The 23,936-nt window shown below is 43.1% G+C and overlaps 1 protein-coding gene across 1 annotated transcript in view; it reads right to left on the bottom strand.

Annotated features, from left to right (window-relative positions):
• Positions 1-23,936, bottom strand: part of POLB (DNA polymerase beta) — a 129,246-nt gene that overhangs the window by 400 nt on the left and 104,910 nt on the right. The window contains exon 13 of the mRNA XM_078666218.1: positions 11,265-11,404. Within this exon, the coding sequence (XP_078522344.1) occupies positions 11,265-11,404 (140 nt within the window). The remainder of the gene's footprint in view (positions 1-11,264; positions 11,405-23,936) is intronic.

The following is a 23,936-nucleotide window of genomic DNA, read 5'->3' as shown; positions in this document are numbered from 1 at the left end:
AAGTCAATCAATTTCTGATGCAAGAACAGTACAGGAGCAAGCATGGAACAATTTTGGGTAACCCTGATTTTTATAAGATAATATTTGTGACAGAAACAAACATTCCTGCAGTGCGTTTCTTGGAAATATGATGACCAATAGAGGGTTAATTTAGCATTAACTAAAAAATTACCTTTATTTAGTTGTGAAGGAATGAATAGGACACTCAGCCCATATTCTGTACCGGAAACTCTAAGGAGAAGGAAAGGTCATACGGTAAAGGCACTCTCCATATCCATAGTAAAGGTTAAAGGATACATTAGGGATTGCCATCAGAGAAGACAGCACCCACATAGATTAAAATTACTAGGGGCCCTGATGTTTCAGAGGGGTTTTACCCATTCTTTGCTTATCGGTAAATTAATTTAACATTAGGACCTGCCCCGTGGTTTACGGGTGCACTGCTTGCTTCTCGCAGGCAGTGCAAGGTGGCTGAAAGGACCTGGCGAGCCCAGTATAATCTAGAAGCCAAGCTCGAATATAGGACTATGGTCAAAGCCTACCACCGAGCGATTCTGGTTGAGAAGAAAAGCTATTTTGCCAGGAGGATCGAGGATGCCTCGAACTCCTGTAAAGAGATCTTCTCGATCGTTAGGGAATACATCACCCCGCGGTCGAACGTGGCCCAGTCCGCTCCCATTCAGAAGTGGGCCTCGGATCTGGCTTGCTTCTTTACCGCGAAGATCAAGACGATACAGGAGTCGTTTCCACCGCGGCAGGCGGCTGCCCTGCCTGGCCCCGATGTTGGCTTTGTTCCATCGATTCCCTCGGGACCTGTCCTGTCAGACTTCCCGCCTTTACCTATGGCCTCTTCCTTGGCTCTGCTGGCCAATCTCAAATCTGGGTCACCGCTTGATCCATGCCCGGCCAAATTCTTGGCGAGGATGGCGGAGGTAGTTAACCCGTTGGTCAACCCTCTCCTGAATCGTTCTCTTAGCCTAGGTGAGGTCCCTTCGGCGTGGAAGCAGGCCATGGTCATCCCTTTGATTAAGAAGCCCGGTTTGGCTCCTGAGGTCTTGGCCAATTATAGGCCGATCTCTCTTCTTCCGGCTTTAGCCAAGACCCTGGAGAAGCATGTCCATAGCGTGCTTTCCAATTTTCGGGAATCCAACGACCTGCTTCACTCCACTCAGTCGGGCTTCCGCCCTAATCTGAGCACGGAGACGGCGTTGCTGGAGGTTTCTGAGGCCATCAAGGAGATGCTAGATCTGGGTGGTAGAGCGATGTTGATCATGCTCGATCTGTCGGCGGCCTTCGACACCGTCCCCCATGAGGGTTTGCTCATCAGACTTCATGAGATCGGTCTGAGGGGGACGGTGTTCAGCTGGTTTACATCTTTTCTAGCTGGTCGCCGACAGTCGGTCTGGGTTTCCTCGGCTTCCGCCGAGATGCCGCCACTGGGAGTCGGAGTCCCGCAGGGCTCTGTATTGAGCCCGACTCTGTTTAACATCTTTATGACCCCTTTGGCGGCTCTGGCGGAGTCCTATGGAGCCCAGATCGTATCCTATGCAGATGACACCCAGCTGCTCTTCACCTGCCGGAAAGGGGAGGATTTTGACGGAGAGAGTATCCGTGAGTGCCTTGGGGCTGTTTTCAAATGGCTCCAACTGAACAGCCTCAAGTGCAACTCAGATAAGTCGGAGGTACTCTTCTTCGGCTGTCAATCCGACCCGGACTGGCAGATGTGGTGGCCGGCGGACATGTCTCCCCCGAGCCAGTCTTCGCAGGTAGCGAAGAATCTGGGGGTCAAAATTGACAACGGCCTGACCCTCAGATCCTCACCCTTACAGGCACATGCTTTGGACTTCTCCGCATGTTGCGGAAGTTCTTTCCGCTGCTTTCAGAGGATCACAGGAGGATTACGGTGCAGGCCTTGATTGGTTCAAGATTGGACTATGCTAACATCTTATATCTTGGCCTGCCCGAATACCTCCTGCAACGGATGCAGGTGGTCCAAAATGCGGCGGCTCGCGCCATTTATGGTCTGCACAGGCGAGCGCATGTTTCTGGCCTATTACAGGCACTTTATTGGCTGCCTATCCGACAGCGGATAGTTTTTAAAACCTTAACTCTTGCCCATAAGGCCTTTTATTCCACCGGGGCTAAATACCTGCAGAGGAGGTTTAAGCAATACTGTCCGTCGCGATCTCTGAGATCAGAATCGCAGCTTCTTGCCATTGTTCCTCGTGTGAGGAGGGCCCGATTGGATGGTCGTTCTTTTATGCTCCGGGCTCCTCAGCTTTGGAACTCTTTGCCCTTCGCGTTACGAAGCAACTCCAACATGCTATCCTTTAGAAAGGGCCTAAAAACCTGGCTGTTTGCCTCTTAGATTTTGAGTTCCCTTTTGTCCCCTTCTTTATTCTCTGTGTGGTATGTTTGCTTTCAGGATGTTAATAAAGCGCTGGGACACTCTCTGAGTAGCCGTGCGCTATGAAAGTCACAAAATAACATAACATAACATAACTTGTAGCAGTGAATCCTATGCATGAAAATCTGCAGAATTATAATGAATATGGTTAGTGTGGTTTCTCTATGATCACACGGTTGGTCTACAAAGCAACAAAGGACTACAACCTACACAGTGTCTAAAAGTAAATAATGCAGCATTGGACTTGAAGCCTCTATTTTTGCATCTATCTCCATCAGAAATACATGTGCTAAAGAGACCCATGGAAAACACACATTACCCTTTGCCACTGATTGAAGGGAAATTTAATCTTTTGGGCACTAATCGGAAAAATTAAGAAATTGGTTTTGTTCAGAGCGGCTTACCAGGCTGCAAATAGGGCGAGTAATCTCCAATATACACCAACGGATGGCTTAGAGTGTGCTTAAGCTGTGACTGGTATTGCACCTGTGGACGTCCTCAGCGAACAGAAAACCAACTTAATTCTGGATATTGACATTCAAGAGAACCAAGGATACACTTATACTGGTTCAACATTGCCTTAGACATGCTTACAACTAAGAAAGACTGAAGTGTGATGTCATCTAGTGGAAACTCATGCAAACATTTTTTTATATGCAATTATCTGAGCAATCTTTGAGTCCGTGAATGAGGATAAGGAAGGTCTGAAAAACATCTTAGGGTGTGCTTGCAAAATCAGTACATAAATGGTAATGCTTTGTTCCTGTTTGGTTTTGACTTGTTTGTCAAGCAAACAGTCAATTAGGCCCTCCGAAGAAATAGCAGGACTCATTTGTTTATTTGCAGATGGAGGCCATAGCACATAGGCACATTTGGGTAGGTCAATTAACTCTACCTTCAGAAGTCCCAAAGAAACAAATATCTGGGCCCACAGACACGCTATATTTTTCACTATGAGGGAGGCCTCACTAAAGCATCCGCTCTGAAGAATGCCAAGTCATAGGAACTGCTGTTTGATTGGTGCACTTGGATATAGACAATCAGGTTCAACAAGGCCCACTGCCATTTTCTGTAGGCTGGGCTGAAATCAAAACCATAGTTGTAGAATTTATCCACACTATGCGTGGGTTGCTCCCAAAGAAATAAGTGATTGAGTCCACAGTAGATCCATGGAAAGTGAAATTTGATAGTGCTATTTTTTGTAAGTTACGGCCAGATCCACTAGGCATACCCATGCATGTCTAGTCTACCTACAACTCATATGATACCTACTGGAAAAGACAAAGCCAATTTTCCAATACACACGCTCATGAGTCAAAGGCAAAATAGCGATGTTACCTTTTTCTTTTTCCATACAATACTTCCCAATACAAGCTAATTCTCCTCTGCATTCCTAGCATATGAATGTGTCAATGGGGGCTGCGGTCCTGAAGAAACCAGTTACTTACATGTAATAATGGTTTTGCAGCTTTAGCTCTCCTTGATTCACATGGTGTGCATCGTTACTAAACATGGGCGAATTTTGCGAATTCGCGATTCGCGAATTTGCGATCCACAAAATTCGCAAATTTGTGCGAATTTGCAGATTTTTATATTTTTGCGTGTTCGCGGGGCGCTTTGCGTGTTCGCGGGGCGTTTTGGCATGTTCGCGGGGCGCTTTGCGTGTTCGCGTTTTTTTTTTTTTGGGCGAGACCGTGATGCGCCCTCTGGTTCATCACTGCCACCCTCTCGTTTTTTATGCCCTTCTGCCCTCTGTACCACTCGTTTTTGTGCCTTTCTGCCCTCTGCCCCACTCGTGTTTGTGCCCTTTTGCCCTCTGCCCCACTCGTTTTTGTGGTCTTCTGCCCTCTGCCCAACTCGTTTTTGTGGTCTTCTGCCCTCTGCCCCACTCGTTTCTGCCCTCTGTCCCACTCATTTTTGTGTTCTTCTGCCCTCTGCCCCACTCGTTTCTGCCCTCTGTCCCACTCGTTTTTGTGCTCTTCTGCCCTCTGCCCAACTCGTTTTTGTGGTCTTCTGCCCTCTGCCCCACTCGTTTCTGCCCTCTGCCCAACTCGTTTTTGTGGTCTGAATTTGAGCTTCAACTAGTTCCAGCGACCATGTGTGTGTTACTATGCAATCGCACCGATGTGCGCAGGGGTCCCTTGAGTGAGCTGTCCATCATCCTGTAACTATTTTAGGATGGCGCCGGCAAGCTGCCAGCGCCATCCTAAAATAGTTACTAAATTAGCGTCATCAGGAAGCACTAATAGATAAAATAAAGCAGGTGATCTATTAGTGCTTCCTGTTGAAGCTAACTTAGTAACTATTTTAGGATGGCGCTGGCAGCTTGCCGGCGCCATCCTAAAATAGTTACAACAACTTCAAGCTTGAAGGCTTGAACTTTTGCCCCCCGGATCCGCCGCTCGCGGATTTTCGGTAAATTCGCGGGAGTTTGCGGATTGCGAATTTACAGAAAATCCGCAAAATCCACGAGCGGAACGGATTTTGTGCTCATGCTTAATCGTTACACCATTTAGTGGTTGGGTTTAGAAGTGACTTAAAACAAAAACCTTTTCCAACTCTTGTTGGAGCGCGACATAGGCGGAGCCAGAATATGGCATCAACCATAAGCCCACAACTCTTTCTTACGTGTTCACTCTCTTAAATTCTTTTTTAACTTTTTCGTTCACTACTCTTTTATAAGGAAGTTCCCATTGACTCTAGAAGAGCTTAATTGTGCCAAATCTTTATTACAGGTAAGTTACTGGTTTGTTTTGTGGTGTGAAATCTCTTGTAGATTCACACAGTGTGCATAGATTACATATCAGTTTAACCTCCCCAGCGGTGAGGGGTTTGTGAGGGAGTTGATGAGAATAAATATTTTAGTACTCTCTGTCCCACTGGTATATATATCTCTTCACATAATTCTATGTCCCAGCAATATCTTATGAGGGTGTGCTCAGAGGGCCACCTATTTACAGGTGTCCCGTAGGCATGACTATAAAAGCTAGCATGGCCCCTTAATTTTCCAAGTAGAAAGTGCTCTAGGTTTAATTTATAATGTCTTATTAGTCAGTCAATATTGATAAGGATGGATGGATAAGGCGCTATACATCGAGCATCTGCAATTTACTTGCTCATAGATGTCATTGCAACTATGAAAACTGTCTAACTAGTAGAATATTTGAGCGATGTTTAATGCAAGGGATCTAATGATGCCTTCATCACATCTGCTTTCAACATGTTGAATTTCCATTGTGGTGGAGGGGCCTTATGTGCATAGAGTCTTCACCCACTTCATAAACCTTTTAATGTAATGGATTTCAAAACCTTTTTGCGAGTAGTAATTTTAATAAAGCTGCAATTGGTGAAAAGTGAACTCTTAGAGAGGGGCACGTTTGCACTCTACTAGGTGAGTAAGGTAATTCACAATCACCTTAATGTCATAAACAGGTTTTTATTTCTGTGGCATAAGAATAGGTTTTCATTTTTTGGGGATTACACTTTCTAATGGAAGGCATACATTTCTTTTTTAATGATTGTAAGTTTTTGAAAGTTGCAAGTGACTGAATTTAACTATCTCAGGTACCACACCATCAGTTGCAACTCCTCTGGGTTTGGGTGAAATACCCTGCCCCCTCTAATTTGTGTGTGTCCTTGTGTATTGATATCATGACACATACGTCCTATGACATTTGCATGCAGTGAAAGAACAAAGTTTGACATGGTAACCTTGGAGCTATCAGAATCAATGTCATGTTAGATGCCCTGAACATCTCTAGGACTAGTGGAATCAGTGGTACAGGGGTAGAGTGTAAGCAAAGGTCCTGTACCAGATTATCGACAGGGCATTACTCAGTGAGGGAGGATGGTAGAGTCTGGTTGCCAATGACTGATCTGTTTGCAACAGTGTGACATCAAACGCAAAAGGTCCCATTGAAACTCAGTCATCTAGCTACAATGAAATAAGACTCCCCACCCCTAGGACTTCTGCAGTACTCAACAGACCCCCAAGTCTTCTTTGGATCTTCTTCGGAGTTGAAGTCCTTGATGTCCTCAGCTCCCATAGCAGAAGTGATCAGATACTTTCATTGGGGTTATTGGGTAGACTTGGTTCTGGTTCAACTATGAAAACTTGCTGTTGTAAGAAGAATAAAACGTAAACAGATGTTCTCCATACTCTTCCCCCAAAACGAGTCCTTCTCATCCGACCTGGTCCGAGTCTCTTCCAACGCCAAAGTTGGTCACTGTTGCCCTATGTCGGTTTTAGGATATATTGTGTTCCAGGTTTTTCCATCACGTCAAAGTTATTTTCAAATGTTCCGCTGTAAAGGAGACGTTGAAGATGCACTTGGGATGGGCAGTTAAAAAACAAAAAAACACAACCGAGATCGAGTTTGTGTTCCGGTGCATTATGGTTTCAAGAGAGGTGTCACAAGTCACTTTGAAAACCGCAACAGCTTCTTCAAAGGGAAATTGATTGTAATGCTCCAAGCCCACCACTAGGTCGCATGAATGTGCAGAGCATGTGATTTACAGCTAGCCATGCTACAGACGCAGCTTTGGTTCTTGCCTTGACACTGGATGCACTATCTGTTTTAAAAAAAACTAATATTAGGCTTAGAGAACCTCCATTGCTTACCAATGGCTGGCTTCATTGTCATTCATTTGCTTGCTTCATTTTCATTGGCTTACTTCCTCCTTGTGTGTCTGTCCCTCCCCCTTGAGCATGGATGAATTAGCTGTGTCCTCCTATTACTCATTTTTGTAGGTGCTACTTTTTTGATACTCACCCAAAGTGCATCTTTATCAGCTTGCTCCCTCGTGCACTTCTCCACCTCCACTGTATGTCTTCTTGCCTCCATCCACCTTTCATTGTCCATGTTGCTTGCCCATACCTCCCCTCTTCTTATTCTGCTCATCAGTTTTACCCACCTTCCCTTTTGCAAGTGTTACTTGCCCTCACCTGCTTCCTTCCAATTTTTGCCCATGTTCCTTTTCACCACACACACACACACACACACACACACACACACTCTCCCTCCTTTAACTGTTGCCTGTGTTACTCACCCTACCTTCCCCCTTCTTCCTTCTGTAATTGTCCATGTTGTTTGCCCCTCCCACCCGTTTGCTCTCCCTCTATTATCCATGTTACACCCCCCCCTACTGCCAGAACAAACAAAAGAAAGCGCTATGATGTGGACGGTATGCAGACAAAATATCGAAATGTAAATATCGATATACACTAATATCGATGTTTAAATATTGAAGGGACATAATATAGAAGGTAAGTAATATCGATAGATTTAAATATTGATATTAGTAATATCGATGTTTTAAATATCGATGTTAGTAATATCGATGTTAATAATTTCGATGTTAATAATATCGATTTTTATTTTTTTGTATATTATGTGTTTATTATGTTTTTTATTTATTTTTATGTAATTTAATTAATTTCTGTATTTTAGTACTGTAGCGGGTTGTGGGTTTATAGGGGAATAGGGTGGGAAGTAATTTAATTATACTAAATTAATTATTAATTAGTAGGAATTATAAGTTGATTTTAATTAATTGGTAATTAATTTTAATTAATTGGTAATTAATTTATATTAATTGATCAATTGATAATTATTTTCTGTAGCGGGTTGTGGGTTTATAGGGCAATAGGGTGGAAGTAATTTAATTATACTAAATTAATTATTAATTAGTAGGAATTATAAATAAATTAATTTTAATTAATTGGTAATTAATTTTAATTAATTGGTATTAATTTAGTAATTGATTAATTGATAATTATGTTCTGTAGCGGGTTGTGGATTTATAGGGAAATAGGGTGGGAAGTGATTTAATTATACTAAATTAATTATTAATTATAAGGAAAGAAATTAATTTTAATTAATCGGTAATTAATTTTAATTAATTGGTAAATAATTTTTATTCATTGATAAATATGTTCTGTAGTGGATTGTGGGTTTATAGGAGAATAGGGTGGGAAGTAATTTAAATGTAATTAAGTAATAATGCTTTTTAAATTAATTATTTTGTTAATTATATAATTGGTAATTATTAATTGGTAATTAAATATTAAATGGTAATTTTTATTATTGCTTTTTAGTTAATTACTTATTGCTAATCATGTTTTTAATAATTATGTATTGGTATTTGTAAATGGTTTATATTTAATTGTTACGTTTTTTTATTATTTACATTTTCTTTTTTATTTATAAGTATGTTATTTTTACCTCTACGCTATCCAACAATTTCCCTACTGTTGCACTCTCTGGAGTTGGAATAGTAATTTTTACCCCTACGCTATCCAACACTTTCCCTACTGTTGCACTCTCTGGAGTTGGAATAGTAATTTTTACCCCTACGCTATCCAACACTTTCCCTACTGTTGCACTCTTTGGAGTGGGAATCGTAATTGTTACCCCTACGCTATCCAACAATTTCCCTACTGTTGCACTCTCTGGAGTTGGAATAGTAATTTTTAACCCTACGCTATCCAACACTTTCCCTACTGTTGCACTCTCTGGAGTTGGAATAGTAATTTTTACCCCTACGCTATCCAACACTTTCCCTACTGTTGCACTCTTTGGAGTGGGAATCGTAATTGTTACCCCTACGCTATCCAACACTTTCCCTACTGTTGCACTCTATGGAGTGAGAATAGTAATTTTTACCCTTACGCTATCCAACACTTTCCCTACTGTTGCACTCTCTGGAGTTGGAATAGTAATTTTTACCCCTACGCTATCCAACACTTACCCTACTGTTGCACTCTCTGGAGTGGGAATAGTAATTGTTACCCCTACGCTATCCAACACTTTCCCTACTGTTGCATTCTCTGGAGTTGGAATAGTAATTGTTACCCCTACGCTATCCAACACTTTCCCTACTGTTGCACTCTCTGGAGTTGGAATAGTAATTGTTATCCCTACGCTATCCAACACTTTCCCTACTGTTGCACTCTCTGGAGTTGGAATAGTAATTGTTACCCCTACGCTATCCAACACTTTCCCTACTGTTGCACTCTCTGGAGTTGGAATAGTAATTGTTACCCCTACGCTATCCAACACTTTCCCTACTGTTGCACTCTATGGAATGGGAATAGTAATTGTTACCCCTAAGCTATCCAACACTTTCCCTACTGTTGCACTCTCTGGAGTGGGAATAGTAATTGTTATCACTACGCTATCCAACACTTTCCCTACTGTTGCACTCTCTGGAGTTGGAATAGTAATTGTTACCCCGACGCTATCCAACACTTTCCCTACTGTTGCACTCTATGGAATGGGAATAGTAATTCGTACCCCTACGCTATCCAACACTTTCCCTACTGTTGCACTCTTTGGAGTGGGAATAGTAATGTTTACCCCTACGCTATCCAACATTTACTTACTTTTTTTAATTTGTTTTACATTTTTATTAATTGTTATTTATATTATTATTTTATGTATATACATTTATTTGTAATTTATTATATTTTCATTTATTTATAAGTTAATAAAATTATTTTTTAGAGTTATTATTAATGAAGAATATACTATCTATTATATCTTTATTAGTTGTTTTTATTACATAATTTATTAATTTTAAATATTATAATATATTTTTAACTGTTTATTACATTTATAAGTATTATTTTATAAATATTACATTTTTTTAAATGAAAAAAACGATATTTTAAAAACGATATGTTTGACATCTATATATTTTTTTCGATATTTTTGTACTTACCTTGTTAGAGATAGGATGTCGATATTGTTGTAATCGTTATTTTTGTTGCGATATTTTTGTATGTAGATATTTTTGTATTCGATATTTTGTCATAGATTCATCTGGACATATCTGGCTGTGTCATATCACATACTATCCCCCAACCATCACCAGAACCCCCACCAGTGATTTCTTCTGCCCCACACTCTCTGCTGGCAGCAATTCTTCAAAAAGCTATGTGACAAGTGTTGCCCGTGTCATGGTGCTTTTTTTTTTAACTTTCTGCTGTGCTGCACAGCAGCCATGCTGCTCTACAACAAAGATAAAGGAAGGTGGGAGACCTAAGGCTAAAACATTCACAAGCCAATACCATGTGTAGGTGAGACCTATTGGCTTTGCCAAAGCTTGTTTAAAACGTGTGTAAAGTAGAGAAGTGACTACACCATTTGTTCCTAAGTTTATGCCTAGAGAAATATTTCCAAGCAGAGTGTCCAGCTACAAGACTCTCTAATGGAAAACCAAAGTATTTACAGGCCACCAGTTACAGCAAATCAAATAGATAATTGAGTGGAGGAGGTACAGAAGTTCCAAACACCCTGTTCAGAAAGCAGGCCCTACCTTTAGGAGTAAAATGTCACTTCGTCAAGGTCAGAAAATACTTTAGATTCTTTTGGCCAACATATCAATTTCACAACAAAATCCCTTGGCTACTGGGTCACCACACTTTGACTGTCCAGGAAATAGTAGGCATGTGACACAGATTTCTTATTCCCAATCTAAACATCTGATATAGAGATAAAATGGCTGCTGACAGTCGACTTCTAAAAGGAGCACAAATTAATATATTGGATCAAGTAATCATAACAAATAGCCAAATGAGTGAAGTGTTAGGGTATGAAATGTTTTGGTATCACACTAGCCGAGTTAAAGTGGCCAACGAGCCTACAACCAGGTAATTTAACCAGCCTGCTGGCAAGTATAATGTAGACCAGAAAACGATAGGACAGTAATCAAAGAAGAAAAAATAGTAAATGAAAAAAAAACCAACAAAAAGAAAACAAAAAAGTTGCATGGCATTCATTAATGGGTTGATGCTGTAGACAATTCAGAGGACTATCTGGAGTCTGAAGTGGAAAGCTCAACTACCTGTACTCACCAGTGACTCCTATTGGGCGGATGGTGTACTCGTTCAGGGTAAACCCCTTCTCCAGGGCATGAGTTCTCATGTTCTTATTAAAAATATCGCTGCCAGTGAAGTAAAGAACTCCGCAGTAGTACTGATCCTTGGGAATTAACCTATAGGATTTGAAAAGCATTAACACAGTATCAAGTAATATTAAAGTGCATTAACACCTTTCAGACATCCAAGAACAACATCGGAGGGGGATCAACAAATTGCAGAAAGGACTCCTAACCATCCCCTGCCAAACTCCAACCATGCTACTGCCTGCCCTTGTCCTCACCCTGAGAATGAATCATTACAATAAACAGGACTCCTCTTCCTTTTCATATAGAGTGCACTTGTAGTGCGGGAGTCTCCACTTCCACTTACAATCCCCGCAATCATTGTGATTTATTTTTAAAAGCTAATATCAATGCTAGATATCAGAATAACATACAATTAAATCAGAGGTACAATAGCCAGTAAGTCAATGTAGTACTTTTGTAGTAATTATTAAACACCAAGTTGTTCATAGGGGTGAGAACTCCAAACCTCAGCAACTAACATGGCTGGAGCAAGGGACATAGTAGTTTAAGCCTGTTCAGTCTCTGCCTTGACTGTTTCACCAAGCAAGACCTTAGTAAGGAAAGAAAAATACTCCCTTCACATAGATGCCCCAACTGAATGTTACTCCCCAGCAGACCTGCTTGTGGAAGAGCTTCCATCTGTGGTGACATACAATCCAATTGAAAATGAACATAAACGTGTCCTATAACAGGCCCTAGAGCTTAATCTCAATTCATGTTCACTTGCTGTGCTAGGAAATAAGGTAGCACCCAGATGTGGGGATGGGGAGCAGGATTTATGAACAAGAATAAGAATATGAGTTGCCTCCACTACCTTCATATCCCTAGAATCTCAATCAGAAAAAACACTACTGGGCACAGGCTCCCAACAGTAAGGCCAAGCCACCGGCCTAATGCTAAACAGAACAATTGCCTATACTGTTATGTTCAATTCTTATTATTTATCACAGCACATTGGAATTAAACCAAACATGGGACTAAGACTTCTAATTTAGTATGAATAAATCATAATTTTATTATATCACTCAGAGAACATATGTCAATTAATTCATATCGTTTGTACTATTTTTACATCCTACATACAGAAACAATTTATACAATGACTAATACATGAAACTGTACATATTCCAAAACATTTGCTCCCACTCAATCATCACATTCCACATTCAAACATTGCCTAGCAACCCAAAAGACAAAAATCTATTTAAATAAAATTTTTCATATATACAAAAACCATAGAAAAAAGAGTTTTTTAGTATTTGTATTTTACGAACAATAAGATATGATTTTTTAGAGATCTTATGGCGTACGGACTAGCGGTCTACGCGTTTCGAACTCCAATTGGTTGGGAGTTCTCATCAGGACCTCAATGCTCCTACTGAAGAAGAGCCAAGCAAATCACTTCGACGTGACCCATTTCCTCCCACATCTTGTGGGCACCTCTAAGCATTAGATTATGTGTAGGGACTTGATCGCAATGTCTTTGTCAAGTAAAGGCTCGTGATGTATCCATTGCGATCAAGTCCCTACACATAATTGGAGTTCGAAACGCGTAAACCGCTAGTCCGTACGCCATAAGATCATTCAGAAACTCTGTCCATCACCATCCCTTTTTCCAAAATCGATTTTATCCACACTATGTGTGGGAGGGTATACTCAGACGTGAGTCCCTTGCTCATTGCACCATCAGGATTCAAGCAAGCCGGGCCGACGAAGGCTGTGATGCCAGAAACCGGTCCCCGGAAGCTTGTTTCCTTCCCAGTATAAGAATTGGCTTGGTAGTTTGGTTTGCCCTGTTCCCATCATGCACTGGGACAGGAACAGACTAATTTGCATATAGCCAGGTTCTGAGCTGGGATGGTGCAGTGAGCTAAAAAACAGGTGATGGATTAAAACCATGATCTCTTGACTTGGTATGAGTATTATTCTGCATCAATCAGAAACTTTGTCCATCACCACCCCTTTTTCCAAAATTGATTTTATCCATACTATGTGTGGGAGGGTATACTCAGACGTGAGTCCCTTGCTCATTGCACCATCAGGATTCAAGCAAGCCGGGCCGACGAAGGCTGTGATGCCAGAAACCGGTCCCCGGAAGCTTGTTTCCTTCCCAGTACAAGAATTGGCTTGGTAGTTTGGTTTGCCCTGTTCCCATCATGCACTGGGACAGGAACAGACTAATTTGCATATAGCCAGGTTCTGAGCTGGGATGGTGCAGTGAGCTAAAAAACAGATGATGGATTAAAACCATGATCTCTTGACTTGGTAAGAGTATTCTGCATCATTCAGAAACTCTGTCCATCACCACCCCTTTTTCCAAAATCGATTTTATCCACACTATGTGTGGGAGGGTATACTCAGACGTGAGTCCCTTGCTCATTGCACCATCAGGATTCAAGCAAGCCGGGCCGACGAAGGCTGTGATGCCAGAAACCGGTCCCCGGAAGCTTGTTTCCTTCCCAGTATAAGAATTGGCTTGATAGTTTGGTTTGCCCTGTTCCCATCATGCACTGGGACAGGAACAGCCTAATTTGCATATAGCCAGGTTCTGAGCTGGGATGGTGCAGTGAGCTAAAAAACAGGTGATGGATTAAAACCATGATCTCTTGACTTGGTAAGAGTATTCTGCATCATTCAGAAACTCTGTCCATCACCACCCCTTTTTCCAAAATCTGTCTTAGACCTCCAGCTTGCAGGATGAGTCACTGTTGTGACTGTTGGGAGCTGCGAGCAGGGAGGGTTTCACGCAAAAAAGTCCACAGCTCTTCTGCTGTACCTGTCTTGATATATCGAATCTGAGTTCTTGGGTTCAAGGGTGCCACATAAATACTAAATTTAGGGGCATTAAGGGAAGTGACAGGTAGTAGCCAATAGGATACTTACCTTTAAGGTGTCCACACCCTTTTATACGACTACTTCCTGTAGGAAGAGAGCATAATCCTGACCTTGTAAAGTGAATGCTGTCCAAAGAACATGGAGGAATCTGAAAAGTAGGGACCACATCAGCTAGTCCTAATCTTGCAAATTTTCCCACCGGTCTTGAGGCCAAAAGTTGGAGCAGGATGTCACGATCTGCTCCCTGTGTTCTCGTGTCCACCACCAGGGGGCTGAACTGTGGGACTCTCCGGTGTTCTAATATGCTTCCTGACACTCCCCTGCATGCATATCTTGACTTCTAGCCATTTGGACACTATTTGGGAATTGACATCCATTCCCAATCCATGCCGGGTTTTGTGAAAGCCAGCCTGCTTAGACTTAAAGCCAGCCAACTCATGCCTGAAACTCCATTACCCAGAATTCCCTGCTCACTGCTTTGTCTCCACCCCTGCATGCCAAGGATGGGTGGAGGAATTCAGCTCACCTGTGGCTGGCTGCTGCTAGCCTGCTCACACCAGCTGCATGTGGTTACTGTGAGCTCTTTTAAGCCCCAGCTCCCTTCAAGCAAAGGTTGGTCATTGTAGCTGTTTACCGGTGAGACCTATCCTTGGTTCCAGAGTTCACTGAGCTTTTGCTATTCTTGTTTCCAGTGTTTCCTGAGCTTTAATGATGCCTTGATCCTGACCTGCTGCTGTTTACCCTGTTCCTGAATTAGCACTGCCTGCAGTGCTACCCTGACCCCATAGCCTTAGTATTCCTTGTTCCTGAACTGTAGCAGTTTCCCTTCTCCTGAATTAGTACTGCTTGTTTCCTGAGTTCCTGAGCTATAGCTATTCCCTGTACCTGAATTAGCACTGCCTGCAGTGGTACCTTGTTTCCTGAGTTCCTGAGCTATAGTTATTCTTTTTTTCCTGGGCTTAGCTATTTCTTGTTCCTGATTTGCAGTGCTTGCAGTGCTCTTGACTCCTTGTTTCCTGAGCTGTAGCTATGTCCTGTTTCCTTGAACCAGTATTGCCTGTAGTGCTACCTTGACTCCTGAGCTCTAGTAATTTCCCTGTTCCTGAACTAGCACTGCCTGCAGTGCTACCTTGACTCCTGAAGCTTTGGTAGTTCACTGTTCCTGAACCAGCACTGTCTTCAGTGCTGCCTTGACTCCTGAGCCTTAGCTCACTTCTTGTTCCTGCTCCAGCACTGCCTTCGATGCTACTTTGTTTTCTTGATTCCTTAACCCGCACTATTCTAGTATACCCTGGTAGCCTCCCCTTCTGTATATCCATTTCCAGTCCCTGCCTTGCTTTCCATTTCCTTGGTTCCAGTTCTAGTTTGCTGCCTTTCTATTCTGCTGTCTTATTTCTGTTACCTTGTATGTTTGTTACCTGCTTTCTGCCAAGTGTGCCCTGTGATTTCCTTCCTTTCCTGTTAAGCACTCCTCCTTGCTAGCTCCTTGTCTATTGTGCTTGTGTTTAGTTCTACCCCTTTGCTGTTACTGCCTTGCGCGTTCCTGTTTGATCGCCAGGATCCGTGCGCTCAGCTGACTACCTAGGTGGTGTTTCTTGTTCACTGTGAGTTTTGTCTTTGAGTTACATTTATAACATCACTATAGGTATAAGCTCCACAGACCCTGCCTTTGCATGCATATCCTACATGTGGGTATTTGCAGTCAGTATCTGTAACAGCAATTGCGGGTAAGAAACTTACTGAGCTTCAGTCTTACCATGTGGAGCTCCTGAGTGCTTTACCCCACACCCCCCTTTATTGTTAATGTTGTATTATATATATGTCTTACACGTCCGTCCTGGGTGTAGTTAGTCTGAATGCTAAATTGCCTTGCGAGTGCCCTTCCTTTATGAGTCTTACCCATCTTGTTCACTTGTACAGGCTTCCCCTTTGGATCCCTTTTTCTCCTCTGACTCCCTGTATGATCCTGGGCAGCACTGTACTCCTCCTTTCTGTGTAAGTCTTCTACCCAGTTCCCAATCCTTGTCCAAGTCCCTGACTGTTTTCCCCACATAGTCCCGGACAGTACCTGACACAGGACAAGGGGGTGAGCATTATCACTATCTGGAGAGGCCTGGGTCACATAAAAAAGGCGTCAGGGCCTTTGAAGCTTCCCGCCCTGGGAGGCACCTCCTGTGTGGAGGCAGTGTAAACACCTCTGCACATAGCAGGCTTTTTTCCTGGCCTCTGAGAGCATAGCCTCTCACAGCAGGAGGTCAGAAACCGGTCTACAGTGGCTTGCTGGTCGAGACTAGTCAGTTTAGAGACCAGTAGTTGAAAGGTTTTCAGGAGGCACCTGTAAGGTGCCCTCTGGGTGCATTTCTCAATAAATCAAACACTGGCATCAGTGTGGGTTTACTAAGACAAGATGTTTGGCAGAAAACATCTAGGGTTCTGCGAAGCTGTCGTATAACTAGGAACATGCATTGATGAATGTCAAGCCCATGTACTCAATAGGACTTCCCTGTGCACTTGTGCAATCCAAGGATGAGCTTAGATATCATAGGGACACCTCCATTTACGCAGATATGCCCAGACATGGGTACAGCGCACCCTGCCTTAGGGCTGCGAGGCATGCTGTAGAGGTGACTAACCTATAAATACCACATGCAGTGTTTTGCAGGCATGGCACGCATGGATACGTGCTATCTAGACTCTTCGTTTTTCTCTGAACCAAGACAAGCACGCAGCAATGGCAGTTTGCATGAGCTTGGTGAGAGGTCCCTGAGGGTGGCACAATTTGTGGTGCAGCCCTTAGGGGCTCTATTTAGTTCCAAGGCCCTAGGTACCAGAGGTACCACTTACTAGGGACTTACAGGGAACATAAAGGGGTACCAATTGTGGAACAATGGTACAGTTTAGGGAAGGAACACTGGTACTGGTGACCTGGTTAACAGGAACCCAGTGAACTCTCAGTCAAAGTTGAATCAATTACCAGGCAAAAGGTGTGGTGGGGGGGGGGGCTACTGCAGGGTGAAAAGTTCACTTAAGAATGTAGTGGAATACGAAACTTAAGAGTTTTCAGTTAAAAGTCAACTCATGCTTAACACCTGCCAACCTGATCTAAAGTTCACATCCCAATTCAGCAATGAACAAATACATTGCTTGGATGTTAGGGTTAAAACCCTAGAAGAAGAATTATATACCACACTGTATCGTAAGCCAACAGAATGCAACACCCTGCTTCATTGCACCAGTTCACATCCCAGAGCCATACGGCACGGCCTCCCCTATGGCCAGTTCTTGAGGGTCTGCCGCAATTGTAAATTCAAGGAGGATTTCTTTAGAGAATCGGAAGTACTCTCCAAAAAACTCAGACAGAGGCTATCCCAGACACCTCATAAAACGCTCACTTAAGTGTGCTTGGTACTCCCATAGGGAGTACCAAGCATGCTGCAACATCAGAGATCATTTAGTGATAGCATACAAGCCCAAAAGACCCGAAACATCTATTCACTCGTACCTGGGATTTCCACCTGTCCTTGGTCATTATAAGTGTAGCAATTGTTTAGCTTGTGTTTCCACCACAAATACCAAATTCTTTGAGTATGGCAATATCAAAAGCACTCTCGGCTTTTTCTCGAACTACAATTTGTGTAATATTATTTACTGCATTCGCTGCCCTTTTAACTTGCTGTACATAGGCCAGACCACACAGAAGATCAAGGCAAGAATATCCCAACACAAAAGCAGAATTCGTTACAAGGTCATCACAGCCCCTTGAAAAAATTACATTCTTAAAATTACTTCAATTGGCAAGTAATTGACATTCTATGCCCACAGCCCAGAGACGGCAATAACTAACTGATCCTGAACAGGATGAAATGTAAATGGACCTTCAATTGCCAATCCATCAATCATGGACTGAATACACAGGAATGGGATGCTATTCTTTTTATCTCCTGGTTTCTCCCACCGCCAGCCAATCTTGTTGTCACTGTAAATACACAACTGAATGCACCAGTACCTGAGTCCATAAACACTCTTGCTACTGGAGCTTTAAAAATGTTGGTTAATGTGTTGTAAATAATGTTTTTCATCTTTAACCAGCTGTTCCATTTGTCCCTTTCATAAATTGATGAACATATATTCGTGTAATTGTGCATATGTCTGCTCCTGAGGCCAATGCCTGTCCTCTACATCTTCAAATCTATCCTGCTTCCAATGTTTCCCCTATACGTGTATCTTGATTCATCTTCCTTTGCTGTCAGTTTTCAAGTCTACCCAATGGACAATTGTGAAGGGATGAAGAGATAATTTTTCCTTTCCAAAACTTCTTTCGGAACTCTCTCTCCCTATTCATGCATTAGCTTGCACATGCACGCTTTATTCCTCGAGCAGTGGTCTAGTCGTTTTCCCTGCGCACCTCACTTTCATGTGATTAGCCAGGACGCAATCCGCCCAGACTAGAAGCACTTCCTTAGGAACTCTCTCAACATGCACGCATTAGCTTGCGCATACATGCTTAATTCCTTCAGCAGCGGTCTAGTTGGTTGCCCGCGGGCCTCACTTCCAGGTGTTTAAGCATGACACAATCAGTCCTCGTGGCTGAGTTGCATCCCTGAGACTGACGGAGCTCCTGCCCATCCTCTTCTTCTGCCACTAATGCGGTACACCAATAAGTTCTGTGCACTTCGTGTTCTTTTTTCCCCATTTAATGATGTCCGCTCGAGTTTGATTCCTAACGCTTCGTTGTTGCCCTGAGAAGCGAAGACTGCGGGAAGGACCCTGCCCTTCTGGGACCTTTATTTTGTGGAGCTTAAGAACCTCCGTGGCCGCAGAGGAGGTGAGAGGCGCGGTGACCGGGACTGCGAGGACCAGCATTCCTGAGACATCGACAGCTGGTTCCTCTTCCCGGCCGAGCCGCGCCCCCTCCCAGTGCCGCGCCCCCTGCCTGCTGCCTATTACTTCTCGCGGCCCCCGCTTCGCGGGAGCCGCTCGAGTTTGATTCCTAACGCTTCGTTGTTGCCCTGAGAAGCGAAGACTGCGGGAAGGACCCTGCCCTTCTGGGACCTTTATTTTGTGGAGCTTAAGAACCTCCGTGGCCGCAGAGGAGGTGAGAGGCGCGGTGACCGGGACTGCGAGGACCAGCATTCCTGAGACATCGACAGCTGGTTCCTCTTCCCGGCCGAGCCGCGCCCCCTCCCAGTGCCAAGCCCCTTCATACGTTATAAGCAGACCCGCAAACGCGCATCGCGGGACGCACGCGGGTCATAGCCCGGGGCGAAGCCCGGGCAAAGGGCGGGCCCTCTACGGCCCTCCAAGGCCAAACAAGGCTTGGCTTGGCATACTCCCCAATGTCTACTCTTCTATTCCTGGTTGTACAGAACCTTACCATATCCCAGTCACTAGCAGCAGAAATGTCGACTTCCGTAGTTGATGACTATCCATCTAGGGTGGGTGTATCCATTTTGGGTCCATTAGATAAATATTTTACCAGAGCAATTACAGACGTCGATAGAGACATTGCACTAGCTGAGCAGCGTGCTGCTCGTCGTCTTTCCATCGAGCTATTAAAAAATACTGCAATTGTCTCTCTTACCCAGGATACCATTGTCTCACACATAGATCATGTCTCCATGGAAAATATAGACGCTGATCTGTTTAACACTGAGAGTATTCCTTTAATATTTCAAGTTAGCTCGTCCCCAAAAAATGCCATTTTGTCTACATCCGTTGCCACTCAGCTAGATCTACCTCCCCCTAGCAATTTAATTATTGATCTTAATACCCCCACAACCCCAAAGGTGCTTGTACACCCTAGTCAAAGTATTATCGGGTCGCAAACAGGCTTGGGTGTTGATCAGCAAGTGCAATTATGCACTCCTCCTCCTGTGGATCCTAAATCATTAACTGTAAATAATCCTTTTAAAAAGAAACAGGCAGTTATCCGCTCACCTCCCAAAAAACGAAGGAGAAGAGGCTCGGGAAAAATACCCACCCTCGCCCGTAATCTATTGCCTTCCAAAGACTCCCTAAGTAAAGAACTACTTAAAATTGCAGAAGGGGTCTCGATTACTTCCGTTAATTAAAATTCTTCCCCCGTTCCACCATCCTTGATAGATTTTGTGGATGCGATGGAACACCTCCTGAAAGCTTTACTGTTACCTATAGCAGAGAGAGTCAAGAGTATAGGTGCCCAATTGGACATACTTACTGAAGGCCCTAAACTACAAACTTCATTAAGAAAGGATGCAGCAAAATCAACTACCGTAAAGGAGGTAGAAAAAATGTCAAATAAGGCTAAAATAACACCCGCAGTAAATACTACTACTGCGCAAACCCCTTTATTTAAAAAGAAATCAATTAACACTAAGGTTTCCACCGTCTCAATGAAGAAGCCCCAAAACCCACTGTCACAGTCTTCTCAAATAAACTCACTTATCGAATCAGCCAGAATGGGGAATAGAAAGACACTTCCCGTGATGAACAAGGATGGACTTAAATCAACAAGAGTCCCACGCGAAAGAAACGTGGATTTACCCCCAGCTGCTTCTAATAATGTCACCATTTTAACAGGGGTCCCACCTTTACCAACAGGATCCCTTGAAAATTATACTAGTCTAAAGAACAAAGTCATCTATTGGCTATGTAAAAACAGATTATTGCCACCCCATATAAATGGTGATATTATCACTGTGCGACGAACAAACTGGGTTGGAGTGCGCCCAAAGGACATTGAGGGCGATATTGTAATTATTACCTTTAAAGACTCTAGAGTTATTCTACACATTAGGGACTGGTTTTCTGACTACAATAGGGGGACGATTACACCTAAAGATGTGAGTTACTTCTATCCTGAAGCCTTAATGCCCCGTAAAATATATCGCCCTAAACAGTCCTATGATAACTACCCTTTCCCCCAGCATCAAAGACCATCTTATAACCCCTATCCCTTCAGGCCAAGACCCATGGAAAACAGATTTCTTTCTTCTTTTCCACATGGCTTTCCCGGATATGGTCATTGTTCGCCACCTACAACATCTCAGTGGAACATCCCCTGTTACAACCAATATGCACCACTTTCTGGCCTGGACGATATTGAATGACTTTTTGCTCCTGATGACAGCTACGAGAAGGGGAATGCAGTTGGCACCACCTTTAATGTAGTACCCTCAGGTTGTATTGTCCCGTGTACTAAGTTAGATGATAAAGGCTTAGAAAACCGAGTTGCTTCTTCGGACTCCTTAACTATATTACCATGTGTAAATCAGTCAAATAACATAGTGTCATTTTACAATCATCCCGAGAATCGAGCCACATCCCTTGAAATCCAGATCCTTAGCTGGAATGTGGCTGGTATTACTACTAAAATAGCTTTACCATCTTGGCTTGATGTGGTTAGCTCTTTCTCAGTTTTATGCTTTCAGGAGACGTGGGTGCAAACCCCGGTACATTTTTTGGGTTTTCAAACCTTCCACTCACCGGCGTCAGAAAGTAAGCAAGGAAGAAATAGGGGGGGTTGTGTATATATGTTAATGTAGTTGGGGGTTTGAGGGTTCGGAAATATTTCCTCATGGAGTATTATCAAATAATTGCCTTTCAAATGGGCATATCATTGAACCTGTTAATAATTAACATCTACAATAACATGCCATTACAGGGTTTGGAGCAAGCATTAAATGAATTGTCCAACACTGTTGTGTTCATTAAAGAGCAGTACGGGGGCGAATGGGTTATTGCTTTTATGGGCGATCTAAATTGTTATCCCTGCCAACATGCCCCAAAGGGACTATGTGAGTTTTCTTCCACCCCTGATAATGAAACTGATGATACCCCAAATCATTTTATGCACTCTAAAACAGGGGAGGTATTAAATAATTTCTTAGCACATTTTAATCTAGCTTTTGTAAATGATTTATGTTTCCCGCCGAAACCCTTCAAACCTTCCTTTCATGGAAGAGGTACAAATTCTATAATTGATTTTGTACTTTTTTCCAAAACATACGCTTCCCTGATATCCTCTTGGGATACACTTGACCATTTATATGGTGACCATTATCCCTTAGCTTTTTCTATCCTCCTACCATCTTCTATTACTCGCCATTATTCTCATCCCATAACTTATGAGCAACCAATCACATTAGGGGCGACAAATGGTTACACCCTAAAATGGGAAAAAAAATCGATCCCGCAAGCCTCCTTAAGAACCTCTTGCAGTTGAGGTGGGATGAGGTGCACATTTGTCTATCCCCGATTGAACACCCCCAAAAAATCCTCCAAGCGTTTTTAAAAATTCAAGAAAGTCTAAAAAAGTTACTCACTCGTCAGTTCAAGCCAGGTCAATTTACCCCAAAAGGATGGTTTGATAAAGATTGCACGCGAGCTTTAAAAATTCTGAAGAAAGCCTTACAATCTACACCAAAGTTACCATCAAAGATTCGTCAGGCTAGATCTCGGTATCGCCTTGCCATAAAGAGTAGGAAAAAATCTTTGAAAGCGGAAGCATGGCAGACACTGTTGTCAACTAGTGAAGGCCGTGATTCCACAGCCTTCTGGAAATTTGTTAAAATCCCCACTTCCGTGGGTCAAAATGCCCGAGAGGAGGTTAGATCTGGCAATTGATGGAGATACTTGGGCTGCATATTTCCAACAGCTGTATAGCAAACCTAGTCTTTCTGACACATCTCCAGTGGATCCCACTCCTTCTTCCAATAGTACCATAATGGGCCTGAGAGATGGATCTCCTAATATTGTTTTCCTATGTGACGAGGTTACACTTGCCATCAGAGAGAGCCCTTCTGGCAAGGCCCCAGGCCAGGACGCCATTCCAGTGGATGTCTTCAAGGCCGAAATAGACTTTTGAGCCCCGTTATTAACTTCTGCCTTGAACTGCGCAAATGTTTATGGTCAAATTCCAACTTGGGCAGAGGCCATTGTGGTACCCATATATAAAAAAGGAGATAGGCATGTACCCTCTTGTTACCGTCCTATCTCCTTGCTTGATGCGCTAATGAAAGTTGCGGGACGTATCATCTTAAAACGTATCCAAAGTTGGACAGAGGAGGACGATCTACTTTCTAGATTCCAATATGGCTTTCGAACTGGTAGGGGCACAGTCGAGCAGAGTTTGAATTTATACTTTCTAATGTCAAAATACGTGGAGGCTAAAAAGGGTAACCTCTTTGTAACATTTATAGATTTGAGCTCTGCGTTCAACTGTGTCGACCATGACCAGTTATGGAGTGTCCTTAAGCAACTGGGGTTGAACTCATCATTTCTTAACTTTATCATGGACTTGTACAGAGATGCGGGGGCAAGGGTGCGTTATGGACAGAGAGGGGAATGTTCCCCTAGATTCACCATTGCTAGAGGTGTGAGGCAGGGGTGCATCTTAGCCCCCCTGCTCTTCTCTCTATACATAAACGCTGTTGGTGACCATATGCGGAGGGCTGAATGTGACTACCCTAAGGTGGAGGGTCATGCCGTCCCAATCTTGTTATATGCCGATGATGCGGCTATATTGTCTCAAACAAGGTTGGGGCTGCAAAGGGCTGTTACGAAATGTACTCACTTCATGCAAGAAAAGGGGCTGAAAGTAAATATCGGTAAGACCTTTTCCCTGGCTTGCAGTAAAGGTACCAAAAAAACCTGATGTCCGATATTCATTGAAGGACAGAAAATAGATACCGTAGAACAATTTCCTTATTTGGGTATCTATTTTCATAGAAAGGTCACCTGGCAGTCTGCTGTAAAAGCCAGGACG

This window comes from Lissotriton helveticus, chromosome 11, assembly GCF_964261635.1.
Source record: "Lissotriton helveticus chromosome 11, aLisHel1.1, whole genome shotgun sequence".
Taxonomy (NCBI): domain Eukaryota; kingdom Metazoa; phylum Chordata; class Amphibia; order Caudata; family Salamandridae; genus Lissotriton; species Lissotriton helveticus.
This window is presented reverse-complemented; position numbering and strand designations above follow the sequence as displayed.